The sequence below is a fragment of the Pholcus phalangioides genome, unplaced genomic scaffold (assembly GCF_987345545.1).
Source record: "Pholcus phalangioides strain wild (caught in Gottingen) unplaced genomic scaffold, Ppha-v1.0 ptg000013l_1, whole genome shotgun sequence".
Taxonomy (NCBI): domain Eukaryota; kingdom Metazoa; phylum Arthropoda; class Arachnida; order Araneae; family Pholcidae; genus Pholcus; species Pholcus phalangioides.
Window position 1 is genome coordinate 33,007,821 of NW_028301606.1, and position 18,854 is coordinate 33,026,674.

General features: G+C 32.6%; 1 protein-coding gene across 4 annotated transcripts in view; it reads right to left on the minus strand.

The window, feature by feature from the left end:
* Window positions 1-18,854, minus strand: part of LOC149078978 (cell adhesion molecule Dscam1-like) — a 297,831-nt gene that overhangs the window by 206,195 nt on the left and 72,782 nt on the right. For all 4 annotated transcript variants that reach the window (XR_016193869.1, XM_089241221.1, XM_089241220.1 and 1 more), the window contains exons 3-5: window positions 18,158-18,319; window positions 17,182-17,328; window positions 9,262-9,555 (exon numbers count right to left, since the gene is read on the minus strand). Coding sequence is in view for 3 of the 4 variants with exons in the window: in XM_089241221.1 (XP_089097347.1) it covers window positions 9,262-9,555; window positions 17,182-17,328; window positions 18,158-18,319 (603 nt within the window). In the remaining variant the exon portion in view is untranslated. The remainder of the gene's footprint in view (window positions 1-9,261; window positions 9,556-17,181; window positions 17,329-18,157; window positions 18,320-18,854) is intronic.

Genomic DNA, 18,854 nt, shown 5'->3' on the forward strand with positions numbered 1-18,854 from the left:
ATGAAAAAAAAAAAAACGAAGCAATGAGTGTTTTCCATCTGGTAAAATATCACATAAATCACTCAATGATAAACAAAATTAATAAAAACTTATTATGAAACTAAATATCTAAAAATATTTTCAATTGAACTGTATCAAAGCACTTTGATTATGATATCATCTCTATTATATGCGAGGAATGAATACAAGTTTTTATCATCAGGTCTTTGTACGGAGAATGTATTGTATTTATGTTATTATTAAATGCCATTTAATTCTTTATTTGATTGAAACTGGGAAATAAGTTTCCGTGCTTGATTTCTTATACCAATTTAAGAAAAAGAAGTACTTCAGTATAAAAATATGTGATTTTTGATAAATCCAGTGTGCTCGTTATCAAAAATAGGTATATGTGCCTCTGCGATGTCTATTTCAGTGAATATAGTACTGAGCTAAAAAATTACATGTCATAAATCAGGAATTTTTTTTTGGCTCAGCTTCAACATAGACCAGAAATCCCTCATCATTCAGAAAATTTCACGCACATATTATTTATTTTGCAATAAACTCACCTTACTGCAATTCGATTTTGTTATCACATGCGCATGACAACTTCCATGAATTTAAATTACTCAGTACGAAAAAACGAACAAAACTCAAAGTAACGAAGTTTGATATTTCTAAAAATATATTAACATACATTTCTGAATAATTTAAAGTGAAAATTACATTCGAACTCGGAAACTTATTTAGTATATTTCATTTCCTCTTTATACACTTTTCGTCCCGAAACTTTTATTGAGAATTTCGAAAGAAAAGATAGAATAAAAATTTCGAGTATTATAAGGAAAAAAGAAATTCCATTATCTCAAAGCACGGTAGCTTGATAAGGCTGAAAGGAAAGAGAAACAAGAGAAAAGAATAGGAAGAAAAGTGGCAAAAATGTAAACAGTGAGTTTTTAAGAGCCTGTGGGTAAATCGATAAATATTTTCGAACAGCAAACATTCATTCTTGGGGAGATTCACGCGGAAATAAGAGGGAGAACGAATAAAAACGTGGGAGGTAGTACAGGAGTCGTAAGGTGATAAAACGCTGAAGACTTAGCAAAGGCTCGAATAAGTACTAGTATATTGGGGAAACAAGCAACAAGATATTTTATCGCTACAAAAGTGAGTTTCCCCATCCTCCATCTTCGTTCTACCAAGAAAGTGAATTTTTATCTTTTCTTTTCTTTTTTCCTTTCCTCTCTAGAACCTGCCTTCCTTTCTTCCCGAAATTGTGTGCCTTAAAGGAAATGTAAACTACGAATGCCCTTTTCTAACGAGATAAGAAAAGACAGTTATCAAACGCCCATTTTAAGAATTATTTTTCTTTCGGTATCGGAAATTATTCTTCTGTATAGCACATACATATACATATGCATGGAATATATTTCAACAGTGCAGGAGAGTACATAGTTCTACTACAAATAATGTATAAAATATATATATATATATAAACAAAAGTACGCAATAATACGTATCTAATAAATATACAAACGCTGTTGCTGAAAAATATTCATTAAACAAATTTATTTAGGCCTGCTGGGAAGACTTTCCAGTTCCTTGAGATCACGAAGTATTTGTAGATATTAGTATATGATATACAGTATTATATGCTTGTTTTGTGGAATAAAAAAATTATATATATATATAATATACACATATTTCTTCTATATATATAATATACATACTTCTTTATAGTTCGAACATATACACGGACATCTATAGAGTTCTTCTAAAAACATTATACATAAAATAGGTGAACTCTTTTAACACGAACGTTGTTAATACGTGATTAGGACTATAACCAGAATTTCTAAAAGAATGCTAGGTTTGCTATTAAATCACGTTAGAAATTCCATGCTTTTTACAGGTGGTCAAATAATTTTTTTTTTCTATTAGCATGCAATTTTTTTCTCTCGGTGTGAGTAAATTCTTTCATAAAATTTAATATTCGAAAATATAACCCCAAAACAAATGCATCTAAAAAAAAGTTTCCTCTTCTATGACGTAAAGGTGCACCTGCACTTCACTAGTGTTTATCCAAATCCCAAGCTTAATTTAAAACATTGCTACGGGCAAAAAATATTGCATGTTCATGTAATATGTCCGTCGTTCCTCACACATTTTTTTTCAGAGTTGAATGATTTTTCTTATAGTGAGTGAAGAACGCTTTTATTAACAAGAGACTGCCCTTTTCCCAGAAGAACTAGTTTCAGGCATCACTATATCACATAGTTCCGGAGCCTTCAATCCACTCGCGGTATAAAATCAGAGCCCAACAGATTCACTGATAGAAAAAAAAAACAACCGCATTATAAATTATACTTCAGTAGAATTTCGTTTCTATAGTTCCTTGTGTTTAAAATTTGCAAGACGTTACTGTTCAATTTCCTATTTTTTTTATTTCGTCTCGTGGATGTAAGCAGTAACTGCTGATGTGGGAAAATGTTATATTTTATAATAAGTAGTGTCAACCGAGTTCCACTGTCGCTGTCGTTCTAAACGTCAAAATGTCTATGGATATGTGATATAACAAGAAATTCTTACACCTATTAGTTTTTAATGCTGCAAAATGGTTATATATCGTAATCTATGCGTTTTGTTAATTAGCTTCAATATTTTAGTCCCACAGTATTTTTTGTATTCGGAGTGAAAGATGATACTCATTTCATGTAAACCAAATGACTTCTATTACCAGAAAAGAAAATACAATTATCAATGTCATATAGAGTGTTATCTTCGAGTTCCATTTTGTATGCGCAATTTATTAGATGAATAAATCGATAGATAAGACAGCAAAGTATGTATGGGGTTTTTCATAGATAAAAGATAAAGAATAAAATATTATCTTGAATATACTAAAGCGTTTATCTCTAAACTAAAATATTACAAAAATTCTTCTGACAATATTGAACGAAAAATTTCCATATTCATATTTCCATTTGAATAAATCAAATAAAAATATTTTATAAAGCTTTTAAAACAATATTGAAACAAGGTGTAAACAAATTTATGCGTTTCAGCTTCTTAAATGCATGTATTATTTTATAAATAAAGCTGAATCAAACCCTTTTAGTTGCTTGATGCCTGTAAATAGATTTATGATGTACTTGGTAGAATTTTCCATAGTTTAAGTTCTGAACAAAATTTTTATTTAGTGTATTAAAATATGGTTCTACTTTTACTATTTGACATTAATTAACATTTTAACCAATGTTAATGACTTTCACCCTTGGCGTTCGCACTAGCCAAGCACATCCTAGGATGATGCCAGTCTTCGCTATCCATACGAAAGGTTTTTAACACCTGGCTAATGCGAAGATGAATTTAGGAAAAAAAGAAAATTCAACTGCCCTTGCGTGTAATAGAACCCACGTCCTCTAACTTTCCAGTTGAGCACTTCTAGACCGCTAGAGTGTAAAGATAACGAATATCGTAATCTTTCCTTGGAGATCGTGTGCACTGAACGGGAGTGTACACGGACCTGTACACGGACCTGTACACGGTGGGTTCGATTCCCCGCTAGGGCAGTTGGCTTTTTTCTCTCGTTCCTAAATATATCTTCACATCAGCCAGCTGTTAAAAACCCTTCGTATAGTCAGCTAAGAGTGACATGACCCTTGGATAAGTCGCTGGTGGCAGTGTTAGCAGTTGCGAGCTTTATCCTAAGATAGGTCCGACCGTTCATGTACGGTCCCGTTCAGTGCACACGAGCTCCAAGAAAAGACAAATATTCGTTGTCTTTGTAGTTTCGTGGTTTAGAGCAATCACCCAGAAAGTTAGACGACGTGGGTTAGATTCACAGCAAGCAGAAGTGAATTTTCTCTCTTTCATAAATATAACTTCGCATCAGCCAGCTCTTAAAAACCTTTCGTACATATGAACATGCTATAACATACTTTTCTCTTTTCTTTGTTTCAAACCGTGCACAACCGCGGTCTATCGCCATGAGCAATTTACTAACGATTGAGTTGTGCCGGAAGTGTGAGTGCGTATACCTGGCAATCTGAGCGCAAGTATGGTGTTGTGTGTGTGAATGTTTAGTGCTGCCATCTGTATTTCAAATCGCGGATGAAGTGTAATGATTGAATATTTTTTAGCGTTGAAAGGATGTTGCTCTCTGTGGTGAGATTTTTTCAAGGGAAGATCGCCTTGCACTCTTACCTCGAAATAGTATGATAATAATTTTGTAACCTTGAATATTTGTATGAGTTCATGGTGATATTTGTTTCTAATATTTTTTGCCTTCATAGTAAGGTTTATGTGCATTCCCAATAGCAATAGTATAAAAAAGGGAAATTTTTGTAATGTAAATAATATACGTGATTAATTCAAATGTAACCGTACAGCACTGTCAACAGAGGCTCTGTTTGATTATCCCCGTAGCAGTGGAGCCTCTGTGTGTTTTCTGTGTGTGTATATTGCATATTCCGTAAAACAAAGGAGGAACAAAACTGCTCTGTACTGTGGACGGAGTCTTTGTTTCTTTATTTCCCGTCACGGTGGAGACGCTGTATATATATTTTGTATACATTGTGATTTAGATATTTCTAAAATCTCTCACACTTCAACACATGCCAACTATTCATTATTTTATGGAACATTTATTATATATACTATTATACATTTTTACGTCGATTATTTTACCATTGTCTCCTTGGCTCTTACTCTTAATCCATACGGGTTTCTGGCCTGCGAATTAGTGAAATCTGGTAATAACGAAGTCAAAGCTTCTAAAAGTCACACCTTATTCAAATAAAACCGAAAAGACAACTAAAAATTATCAGAAAGTTCAAAAGGTAATGGGAATTTTCTCTAATCGCTTTCAATCAACCCAATAAAATTTAACCAACATATTTCATATTTAAACATAGTCCATATTTGAATTAAAATGAATTAAGTGAAGTATTCTCACACAGTTACCCCTAATAAAAAAAATAACTAATTTGTATACCCATGGCTATATTATACACGCCATATTTACGGTTAAACATGGAAATCAAGAATTCAGTATCCGACTACGTTCAAAACATCATTTTGGAACAAAACACTGATTTTTGTTATTACTTTTATTCATTTTTCTTTAAATCTATGTTTTTTGTTTTTCCAAAACAGGCCTTGTTTTGTTTAATTGACGATTGGAAATGAATCTGCAAAAGACTAATGTTATATTGAACTCCTTTGCGTTGAAGAAGATGATCTTGCTCAACAACACAGAGATAGAAGAAGTAGAAAGCTACCTATACCTGAGACAAGAAATTACTGTGGACAACAAAATCGTTAATGAAATAAACAGAAGAATCATAATCGGATGGAGCACTTTCGGAGAAAATCTGTAATTTTGAAAAACCACACGCCATTACGCCTGAAAGGAAAAGTGTTTAAACCGTGTATGCTGTCCACAGGTATTCTGGATTGATATCACCGTAATGTTAAACGTCCGAGAAGGCGTCCCCAAACAAAATGGATCGACGAGATCAGAAAAGTGGCTGGAGTCAACTGGATGTCAAAAGATTCAGAGAAAAATGGGAAAATTTAGAGAAGACCTTCATCTAGTAGGGGGTTGAAAATGTGTGGTTACTGTTGATGATGATGAATCCCTGACTAAAACCATTGCCGAAGCATGCCATTTTTCACGTTTAACTTGAACTTCAAACATGATCTCTAAAAATATATTTTTATTGTGTCGTTAGAAAATTTTGAATATAATATTGTAATATACATTATAAATACAAATACAAGGTTAATGTTAGTGTTATTAACCGGAATCTAATTTCTGCCATATATGTTTGTCTAATTACAGTGTTTTACAGACGATGTGAGAATGTGAAACGATTTATGTGGAAAATAACAAAACATTCCATTCATATAATTTTTTGCAATCGTGTTTTGAATATTAATTCATCATTGTTTTCCGGATCTTGGGACGCTTTCTATCAAAAAAATTTCAAGTTCCCTCCAGTACCATTTTATGGAAAAGTGCATTCAAACGTAGTTGGATACCTTGATTTAATCAATTCACTAATTCGGGTTATAGGACAATGCCCAGAAATTTATCCATACCACAACGGCCTCAATGTACAGCGTAAGAATTTTTAAGACCAGACATATACTGGACTCCCCACGCAATAAAAATAATAAAATTATTATTCGTATAAAAATATCCTCAACTTTCCGATCATCTACAATTTATTGAATTTCGCCATTTAAGAAATAATTTCATTATATACAATAAACAGATCACCTACTTGAAATTTATCACCATTTTTCATAAATTGGAGCAGAAACAATAAATATTCATTGATACCGTGAGTTTAAAAAGCACCCAGGAACATTCAATTCCATTCTAATGGCTTTTACCATTATAAAAAAGTAGCATTATTCCAATATGAAATATTTAGAGAAATATATCTCTTTATTTGAAAAAAAAAGACTCGATCATGCGTATTAAATGGATATAAATATACGAACCTTGCACAAATTGTATTGCTAACAAAATAAAAAAAATCGTCTCGGATCCATTAGAAAAAATTGCTTATGATAGCAAAAAATAAATGCTATTGCGCATGAGATACGATATAAATGGGAAGCGAATCAGCAATAACCTTCGGAAGACCGAGTAATTTAAAATACTCTCGAGAATTCTAATGAAAGTGATTTGTAGTTGCCCTGGAGATATTTTGAATTATGCCAGAATCTAGCCTGGAGATATATGTGTGGTTCTTTAAATACTATTTTTATTTTCTTTCGGGAAAGAGTAAATTATTCTCGATATATATTATATATGTAATTTTATCTGTTTCCATAATCTCCTTCGGCCCCATTTTTATGGAAGTATAATTTTTTTGTGCTTCATGTTCTTGTATTATTTTTACACTGCAATTTTATTGCATGATGCATGTTTATTAATTTTTATAAGTCGATGAACTTCATTTGGTCCAACCGACCGCAGGACTCATGCACATAGTCGTGTGGAAGTTGTCACATAGAAAAATTATTTCACATTTGGGTTTTTTTAGTAATTTAACATGTATCTAGTACAATAATACTATAGTTGGGACAAGGATCGTTTTAAACTAATTACAATAGTTCGAATTATTCCAAAGGAAGGGGTATTGGTGTATTATTAGATAGAAGTCGGTAGTATAGCAATGTTGGGGATCAAGATTTCAAGATGTGGATTTTAAAGAGATTAAATATATTTTTCAAGTAATAAGTACTTTTGCAATTACGAATGAGATCCAATGATCCAATTCAATGTCTTCGTTGCAGTTTGCCTGAAGTTGATAGCAAGAACCCGAGTCTGCTGGCTGCTCTCCGATTATCTCGAACCTGAGTTAACCATCGATAGATGACGCTTTGCCATTGTGTGAAAAAGATATGGAAATAAAATACGACGTGTGAAACGTGTTGCCCCAGACGGAATTGAAAAGGAGTAAAAACATTTCGATACACTAGAGTTATATACTCTAATATAGAACAGTGTTCTTCAACCGCTGATCTACGGACCACTGTCGGTCCGCGAAATTCTTGAGAAGTAACTACGTGATTTGAAAGTTACATTTTTGAGGGGTGAGAAAGATGCTTTTGAAATGTATATGTATGTGAACCAAAATTGTTCAACCGGGTGATTGATCAAAACTCAATAGATGAATCGAATAGAAGTTGTTGCAGCGGAATTTTATGGAAGTTCTATATGTTGTGGTTTTTCGTGTCACATTCGACAGGTCGATTTCCCTCAGTCCGATTTTCCGAATTGTAGGAGATGGATGGGGGATATTTTGAAACTTCTCTTAAATATTATTTAAGTAATCTTTAATTATACGTAAAAATTATGTGTAACTTGTTTGAGAATTTGGAAGAACAATCAAAAATGTAAGCAAGATAAACAATGCAATTCCACAGTCGCGTTGTTTACTTCCTCAAACAATTCAATCAGCTCTGTTGAGAGAGAATTCTGTTGCCTACGACCTCCAAGCAAATATCGCCAACTGAACTACAGATCGTATAATCCACCGTGCTGAGAATACCGAATTTCATTTAAACTCCATTTAGGGCTTAGACGATCCATGGTTTGACCCACTGTACTGTGAGTACTGCACTATTAATGAGCCAGAACCGTTGAAAAAAAGTTTAAAAAAATCGATGTTCACACATTGCAATGTTACGCGTAATTACGTAGTGTTTATTTATTATGTTTTTAATGAAAACATAACCAGAGGAAGCGGGAAGGTACACCTATTGTCTGAGGCATGCAAAAATTTTGACCGCGGGCGTACATTTTTTGTACCTATACGTTGGATTCTTCAATACATATACATTTATAAATATTACCCATGTATTCTATAATCCCGAACTTTAACTATGATGTTTACGGAATAACAAAAAGCACTGATTTCTTCTTGGATGGCTTTCGAAAAGGAATTACCACCGCTGTTTTTTAGTATCAGTGTGGATACTTTGTATCCTGAGAATTATTTAGAAATTCAGAATCAACTGCATCAACCGAATGAGCATGAAATATTTCACGCGTGGAATTTATTGATATTTTATCACTTCCTTCATATGTTATGCTGAGGAACGTAGTTTAATAATATATTTTAAGAATCCTAAATAATTAATCGAATCGTTTAAGGGTAAAACGATTTTACAGGATTTTTTTTCGCGAATGAGGTAGTGGTGCCATATTTTAGGACTACTATCCCGACGTACATCCAATTTTTTTGTGTATAACGACTGTACAGCCGTAAATAAAAGCGATATAGTTTCAGTATACTGGGTGAAAAGCCACTGTACACTTAACGAATCCAAGTTAATTTTCCATAAAATCTAATTTTGGTTTTAAAGTGGTTACCTCTTGAACCTTCTAATCAGAACTGCTGTCAATTTGATATGGAACTGTGAATTACGCATGCAATTGCATAATGATACGGTATTATTATTCAATACTTTTTCGATATTTCAAAATTTATATTTCTCAATATATTTTCTTCAATTTCTTAAAGAAAGAATGAAGCATATCTACACTTTTTTTCTTTTTTTAATGCATGTATATGCCATCTCTTCTTCTATTCAAAATACAGCTAGCATATAGAGCATGTTCATATTATGAATTCACTGTGAGTTCAACCTTATTTACATATTCCGATTTCAATTATACGTTACAGGAACTTGATGGAACTTACGCTATATCGACGGCAGTAATTCAATTCGATACAATAATTTTCGAAAACTCACCGTCCAGAATTAGCTGAATATGGACTCTGTCCTCCCCTGCGGTGTTGTTCGCTACGCAGATGTACGTGCCGAAATCGTGGGGGCGAGCTTTATGCAGGAGCAGCTTCGAACGAACTACTTGAAATCGTCTATTGGTAGCTAAGGGAATTAATCTAGGGCCGTCTTGTTTATACCAAGAGTAAGTAGGGACGGGATAACCCTGGGCGATACAGTTCATCTCGGCGCTTCCTCCGGCGATGAATTTGACCTCGTGATCTCCACTTCGAATTCGAGGTATTAGCAAAGTCGTAGGTTCTAGACAAAGTATAGAAAAGATTAAACATATAAGTTGGATTCGCGCACACGAATTCATAATTTAATCAGTTTTGAACTCGGAACGACACTTTCAAATAGAAATTTCAATCCACAACTGAGAATTTCTCCATGTAGAAGACACATTTAAATTCTCTCCTTAGCCATAATCTGGCATTCGGGTCTCTAAACATTTGTTAAGATGATATACAACATAAGAATGAAAATAGTATGGGATATAAGGGACTGCGGCTACTAAGATTTCAAATAAGCCCGACCAAAAGAATTTGCCACGGATTTTTTAGTTTTATAATTAAAAGATTATATATCAATAAAAGTGAAAAAAAAATTGTGAATCCAGTTGAACGTATTACAGCTATGTACGTATTACATATTATATTAATATATACATAATATACGTAATATACATACGTAATATACGTAATATACATACGTAATATACGTAATATACATACGTAATATACATACGTAATATACGTAATATACATACGTAATATACATACATAATATACGTAATATACATACATAATATACGTAATATACATACATAATATACGTAATATACATACATAATATACGTAATATACATACATAATATACGTAATATACATACATAATATACGTAATATACATACATAATATACGTAATATACATACATAATATACGTAATATACATACATAATATACGTAATATACATACATAATATACGTAATATACATACATAATATACGTAATATACATACATAATATACGTAATATACATACATAATATACGCAATCAATATTGCATGTTGTATTAATCTCCAAACTCGCTCAGAATATTCTCGATGTATTCACATTGTTAACTGAAACCCGTTGCTCACCCTTCTTACTTTATGTACTTTTAAGGCTCTTACTCCTACAGTCCCGTATTTTCACCTGTAACTATCTTGAGACCACAATATTCACACTCCACTTCTTTATCTATAACTACTAACAGGCTAGGAAGTGCATAACACTTACCCTAGCTGTTTGCGTATTACATATAATTTATAATTTGATTGTTTATTCATCTATTCTCATGTAAAAATAGTGTATTTTTAGATATTTGGAATACAACGGACTTGCATGTGCCCTCTTCTCCTAGCCAGTAATTCTGTATTCGTTCGCAGGTGCACAATCCCACCTTTTCTCATTTCAGTTTTTATATTCAGTATGTCATGCAATTGTTTTCCCTTTCCAGTATTGTCATTTCATGCATACCCAATTTTGTAAGCAATGCCTTTTTTTTCTGCAGCTCTAGAGTTTAACTGTACACATGCATTTTTCGATACTTCAATCCTAACACATCGTCTTGACAATCTTTATTGAGAATGAATGAGGAAATAATTATTTATCTGCAGGAAATGATAAAATATAGAAGGCACAAAAAATTCGTAAATAATTTAAAAATCCATGCGAATTGTAGGAATTGGTATATTTGAAAGCACTTTGCAAAAAGTTGTTTTCACGAAGGAGAATTTTGCTTAGTTTTGGTACCAAATATTATTTCAAATTTTTTGTCGATCGAGGGTACTATAAACTTGTGCTACAGAAGTGATTAGAACAGAACCTTTCTTTAATCTCTCCTGTGTCCAAAACTTTCGTAAATTTTCACCCAGTGATTCGTAACACAGGTAGAAAGAATTCAATACTAGTGTTTTCTCCAAAAATGTCAACATCACAATGAAATACTTATGTATGCGCCAGTGGCCGCCAAATTCAGAAATGAGCTGTTAATCGTACACTCTGTGTTTTGTAGGACTCTGAATTGCATATTTCTCGTGATTCACTCTCGTGCGGCACCCTCTATCGACAAAAATTGGATTTGAACCAAAGTTATTTTCTGTACCGGAAAGTAAAAAATCTCCTTCGTGAGATTTTTTTCTAAGTACAGCATTCAATTATACTAATTCAATGTTTACGAATTTTTAAAATACTGTTGACCCTCGGTATTCGTTTGGGTGACGTTCCGAGATTCTCCGGAATAACCAAAACCATCATATTTTGTTTTGTGGGCATCTAATGAAAACAACGTCTATTCTATTACCTTTCCGACCACCTAAGTGAATTTGTCTATGCATTTCTCCATATTTTCATAACGTTAATCGGAATAGCTTACTTTATTGGCTTGAAGTATAATTTCACAAAATGAATAAAAATATTTGATGGACTAATAATAATAGATAAACGCAAAAGAATAATTTTTGCTGTTTTTATCGGATGTTAATTTACTTCTCGAAATTTATTTCTCAACAGCAGCTGTCGCAAATTGAGGCCTCTCTACCCACCCAACTTTAATGTTCAATTTACTTAATCACAGTTTCAGCAAAATAGACGGGGAGGGAGAACGAATTTCCTCCCCCCCTCCCTTCCCCTCAAATCGCTTTCCGTCCATCTCAGCGAAGAATGATTAACGAACAATAATTACGCGAACTTATTAACACGAGTTATAAACTGGTCATTTGTTTGTTAGCAACGTTTATATTTACGACTTTCTCCCCGGGGATAATATTTTTGAACATTTAGACATTATGTTTCTCTGAGCTGCTTTCCGTTTTGCAAGAAGAGATTAATCAGGGTATAATATTTTATAATTTAAAAGCAGGGAATTCTTTCATTTTCAACGATAGAAATCGACGGAATACATTATTGCGGGGATTATGCGATTAAAAAATCAGTACATATATTAAAAAAGAAAAAAAAAACATGGTTATCACAAAACACAATAAAGATTTTTGGAATGAAAGTTTCCAATTGTTTTTAGGAGATAAAAATAATTTGTATCCATTTTTTATCTTTTTTATAAGAATTTAAGTCCATATTTCTAAATAATGACAAGTGACAAGTTTTGTAGATTGCTGTTATTACTTTCTTTGTATAATTGAATTTTTAATATATCTCAAGCACTGTACTGAAAACCCTAGCTATGCTATTGAGTTATGAAGATCATGGCTGTGGATTTCCGTAAAAACGAAATAGAAGATCAATGAAACACCTGTAAATTTGACCATTAATTTGAAAATCAATATTAAAGCATATATCGCAAAAATTAGTGATAATTTTGAATAAATTATCAAAACATTTACAAGAAAGTATTTCTCAAGTTGTATTGTCATGATGGACTTTGCAATTTTTATAAATGTAATAATACTCATAATTGTAATAACTCGTAACTACTACAACATTCAATTTTCCAATATAGCAGCCGGACACGCAATATTGCCCATGAATTTCGCTTACAGGTAAAAAAAAGAATTTTTCGTAAATTAGGAGAAGGGTGTCTATAGCAAGTATATATGCATTTCTCACAATATATATTTATCTATATATATAAAATTGATTTTCTGTCTGTGTCTGTGTATGTTCTCTCTACAAATCTAAAATTTTAGATCGATCGTCGCCAAATTTTGCATATATACCAAATGGGACCCGACTTGAACGATAGGCTACTTTAAAATTTCGTCAGCATAGGGCAAATGCTCCAAATGGGCAAAAAACTGTCCGGCAACAATGGTTTTGGGGCCTCAACAATCACTTTATGAACGTTTACTTTGGTTACCATGGTTCCTAGCAATGCGTTTCAGACGTGTTTATGCCTTTAAAATGGTTTGCCACATTTTCAATACTCTCCGCAATGAGGCTTTCCGAATAGACGTCATAATCTCCCCAGCATCGCTTTGAGGGTCAGGAAAATGGAAATAGAAATCAATGTTAAAATTGCCGATTTTAATGTAATAATGAGAAAATTTGGAGAGGTTTTCTGTCACATCAATAATTTAAAAAAATGCATTAATTACTCGATTTTTGAAATATTGAATTCGCTTAGAGATATAGGAAGCCAAAAAAATTAGATATTAAATAATTAGCCGGAACTCTACTTTCGAGTTGGATATCCATGCAATAACATTGATTTCAAGTTTTTATTTATATCTTATCTAGCATGAAAATTAATGTCTTCAATATTCTAGCCTGTCTTTTAATATTCAACTGCATGAATTCATATAGTTTAGGTTGTTTTAAAATCGAATGCCTAGAAGATATAGACTAAGGGTGGGGGGAATCGAAATACCTAGCACCTTATGAAAAAAGAAAAATATATATTTATTTTTACGTTTCTTTAAATCTGGATTTGTTTCTTTCATGAGTCATGCAGGAAGTCGCAATTTTGGTGAACTTAGACACGGTTTGCATGTCCCTCAAAGAAAGAGGGAAATATCACGTGATCCAAAAACACCTCATTGAAGAAAACCCGGGCAACACGCCGGGTATTATAACTAGTATATATATATATAATAGTCAAAATGTAGTTTTCATTTAATTTTGATTTTAAACATTTTTATTGATAAAGCATTGACAAAGAACATTGATGGTTTCTTTGACAAAGTTATGTCAAAAGAGTTAATCATAGAATAAATTTTAATAAATTTGAATAAAAAATTAATCAGTTTAAATAAATAGTGCATATACCGTAATGGTTTTGAGCAGCGTATAAGATTATATCTGATTATTTGACAATTTTTTTTCACATTTTTCAAGTAATTTGATGATGTAATTAACTTTTACAGTAAAACTTTACTTTTTTTGACGTTTTCGACGTTTTTTCCACATAAAAACAAAGAACACAATATATGGAAAGGGAAAAACTACACTGATGATCCTCACACTCATACACACGGAGTCTGTATTGGAAGTTGAGAAAGCACTGGATTAGTCATTTTTTTAAACTCTGATTGGTCAGTTTTGTATCTTCATTTTACATGGCACTCCTCCCTTACAGACGAAGTTCTATTATTCATGCACATTGACAACAAACCCAAAGGAGTAATGAACGTTCTGTCGAACCATTTGGTTGACAGTCATTTGTAAAAGTGCATTCCATGCATATTAATGAGAGTGGTGACAGAAACGGAGTGTTGTGGTTTTTTGTTTTTGTTTTAAATTTATTTTTCATTTTCTCTCATTTGTGTATTCATTTTTTTTTTAAGGTTTCTCTTTCAAATTCTTCATTAAATCCGAGCAATCATAAAAAAACTATTTGTTGAAAGCGACAGATTTACTGTTGTTTGTATACAAATTTTGATTTGAATTACTATTGTTTGGTATAATATCATTGTAACAAACAAAATGCATTAATTTACTCGTTAAAACCACACACTCGCTAAAAGCGGGCTCGTTATAAGTAAGTCCGATTACATCACATCCATTTTATTTTAATATTTAGAATTTTCTATTCAAACTCATGAACATATAAACAGCCCATATATTTTGAATAATTTATTTAGAGTGAGTGAATTCTGAAATGAGGATGTATTTTGCAAAGCCTTTCATTAACATATATTGTTAGATGATTCTTCCATTCCAATAATATCTCCTTGACGATATCTTTCCACTTTGTTCCGGTCTTTATCTTCATTCCATTTTAAGTTTTATTGGTGACTTAACTAATTAGAGTTAATATCCGAAACAAAACAAATTGTCTGATTTTTGGTTTCGAGCTAGAATTTGCAAGTTATATCGGTTTCTTCTTCCGTTTTCGATGAAAGCAGGAGAGTATTGGTAAGCTGAATATGTATATGCATCTTATGCATTCGAAAAATTACGCTCTACATTGTCTAGTACAGCCTTTGCTAAGTCAACGAAGCAAAATTGGCGAATTGTTACTTTTCAAATTACATTAATTAATGTATTTCGTCGAGTTAATCCTCTTTAAACAGAGTTACAGCATTATTTGATCAAAATACTCAATGTTCATTTAAGTGTTTTGAAAGGTTTAAAATTAATCGAAATGGATGACTATGAATGGTGTATTATGAAATTGAATAATGAAGCGCATCATGAACGATACAGCGTAACAATACATTACAATGAACTTGGAAATGGGAATTTATACATTATATGCTCCTTTCATTCATCTTTTCCCCCTAATAAAACATAATTAATGTTCATAATACACGTATTTTTTTTCACTGTAATATCCTTCTGTTAGGGATGTGCCAACATTTGTTTTCCGTGGAAAGAAGCCAAATGCTTTTCTTAATCGGATGAAGGACTGAGACGGGTCTTTCGTAAGGATGTTCATCTCACAGTGCTATTTGGTTTAATATTTGTCTTCAACAAACTTTGTTTTTATTAGCGGTGGTATTTTAGTTGTATTTATTGTTTGCTCTCCATAAATAACTATTAGCGTTTATTCCGCAGAATAAATTCCTGTTCACACGAAAAAAAAGAAGAGAAATGAAAACCTTTCGCTACGAATAAAGTTTTCTCACATTCTGCATTCAATAGATTCTTTTTTCTACGCAGAAACTATTTTCTCCCCAATGATTTGCGGAATACCTATTACAAGTTAAACTATTTATCTGAAAATTATTTTATTAAATTCACCACAGTTAATGCATCTGCAAATTTCGTCAAACAGGAAGAACATAAAAAGCCAAGCTCCAATTATTCTGGAAAAAGGTTATCTTTTCCTTACTCATGATGGTGTTCAATCTGATCATTCTGAATGTAGCAAAGTGCTGATAACTAATCTGACTTAACAACTCGAACATCATCTTTTGTACGCGAAATTAGTTTGTAGATAAAGCCTGAAATTGCGTGTTTAGAGACGTTCACTGCATGTGCGTTTAGAGATTTGCCGTCATCTGTCTTCTGTCAACGAGTAATAAATGTGTTTTAGCAATGTTAAGACTGATACCTCCTTATTTGTTTTTCGACCACAAACCAATGCATGCTATAGGGCAGTTTACTACTGACTTTATTGAATAGAAATTACTCTTCCTAAAAACAACATTGCATTGTCTTCAATACTTTTCCAATTTAATCTATATTATTCTATAGGAGAAGTTCTCCCGTTTCTAAAAAAAAGTAGGTTACTATTGTCGACCACTTTTTTGTCAATCACTTCACATACCGACCACTCCGCTTCTTACCGATCACTTTGCAATGCATAAAAGTGAGTGCTGTTATTTTAATTTTTAAAATTTGTTGCTGCAACCGTAAACATGAGAGATAGTTTTTTGTTTATCTTCTCATTCTCAAGCACCCACCCTGTATATACTGTGTACATGAAATTTCATTCGCATTTGTTGATTCTTGCTGCTGCTCGGGATCGTATATCGCCAAAGTTATTTTATGACCACCCTGTATATTTCAGACTAAAAGTGAAACTACGATTGCTTATTTCTCAAAGACTGCTTCATGTTCCAATATTGAGTCCTATCACGTTAGGCGGCTGAGGCAACTAAATGAACAAAAAAAAAATGCTATATGGTTCACACATTTTTATCAGGGCGTACAAAAAAGCCGTTTTTAATTTTTACTGGTCTTATTAAGTTGTTTTGCCAAGTCACTATATCGTTAAGAAACCAGGTTAAAGTTATATTATGATTTTAAAAAGTATATTGCCTACATTTTTCTGTCGTTAATTACGCCGCGTTATCGTTTCATCGATGGAAAATAGGAAACTTCAGACCATTATTTTTTTAGTTGCATTACTGATCATCTCACTGTAGGAAGAGCTGCATCTACAGTAATTAGACTCTCTTCATAATAGGGAATCTGAGAATGAACGCTTCATACATACCTGTCACTATCAGTTGACCCCAAGTAGTGCTCGTTACAGTTTCTTTATTCATCTCATCCCTGCATAAACAACGATATCTTCGTTTTCCATCATTCAAATCTGCTGTTTCTATTATTAGAGAACCATCCGCTGATATTTTCTTTTTGCCTGAATATAAAGAAAAAAATTATTCGATAAAACTCTACAAAATCAACAGAGTAAAATTGAAGATAAAATTTCCGCAAACCTCTGGAAAACAATTTTCCTATGAAACACGAGAACTCCTCGCATATTTCATGAATAAAATTTCTGTCGAATCCATGTTAGCATGATTTCTTTCTAAAATCTTTCCGATCTACATCTCTCTAGTGTACCATTTGATATATCACTCATACTTCTTCTATATATGCACATAAATAAATCTATAAATACATACCTTACAAATAGATTGTTTTGAAATCTGATATAACGTATATCTCAAACTTATAAAGAAGAAAGGAACTTTAAGAACGGCTTAAAATATGAATACCCACACTCCTGAAAAAGAATATTGCGAAATATGATTTGAAATTCATATTATATGAATCTAAAGGGAAGAAAATCTCTTCAATCTTCATTCATTTTCTTCCGAATGAGTATGGATTTCATGGACGATATCAAAGTGATGTTTATTTCTCTTTGAACGTTCCATCTTAGAACTTTATAGAATATATATATTAAAAAATAACTTAGGAAGAGAGACCAAGATATCAGATTTTTTTCTTCTTCACCTGATCATGATACATATATATTTAGCTTCTTTCTTTTTATTTTTAAACTCCCCAGAGGGCTCATCACTGAGCTTGGTATTAGTATCGAAAGAATGATCAAAAGAGAAGGCAAACACCACATGATAATGGAATTAGCTGCGCCCACCAGAAGATTGAATTAAGTGCATGTGGGGAAGGGTATAAAGATAGATACACATAGTCAATGCATAAGGCTTTTGAAAACTTACCTTCGACGGAACCCTTTTGAACGATGTATCCATCATCAGTTTCCCAAGAGACGACTTTCACGAAGTCTTTCACTGCGTTCGGAATATAGCATTTCAGAACAGCCGTGTTGCCTTTCACCACGAAATCATCGTACGTTCGGATCTCATATTGTTCTCTAATAACTGCAAAGAAGAATGAAAAGGAGATAAAGTTTGAAAGAGAGAAAAGGAGAGAAATTTGAGATAAGAACAGATAAAATTTAAAGAGTGGGAAAGAGAAAAGAGAGAGAGAGAGATCCGAATATCGCATTTGGCTTTATGGAAATTTCTTGTAAATTCTATGCATTTAAATTGGATTTCCCTGAGGCATTCTAAAGTCATTCCAAACGCTGATGGAGTTTTACAGCTCCTGAAATGTTGGGAAGGAAATCCAGTTATTGTACTAATTATATGATCTTCGAGGAAATTTAAGAATTTCCTCTTCAAGCCGTCTTGGGGAGATTCACTTGCCAATAGAATTTCTTATTGAAATATCTTATCTTTCCATACCACTCTAATGTATTTTCCTTTTATGTGTGGTTTTTCATTCCCGTCATCAGTGCTTTGGGAAACGTGCTTTTTTATGGAAAATGCAACGCCTTAATCATACACGGATATTTTATATTTCAACCGAACATCAAACCTAGACTCATACTTCAATTTTATAATATGCAATGCT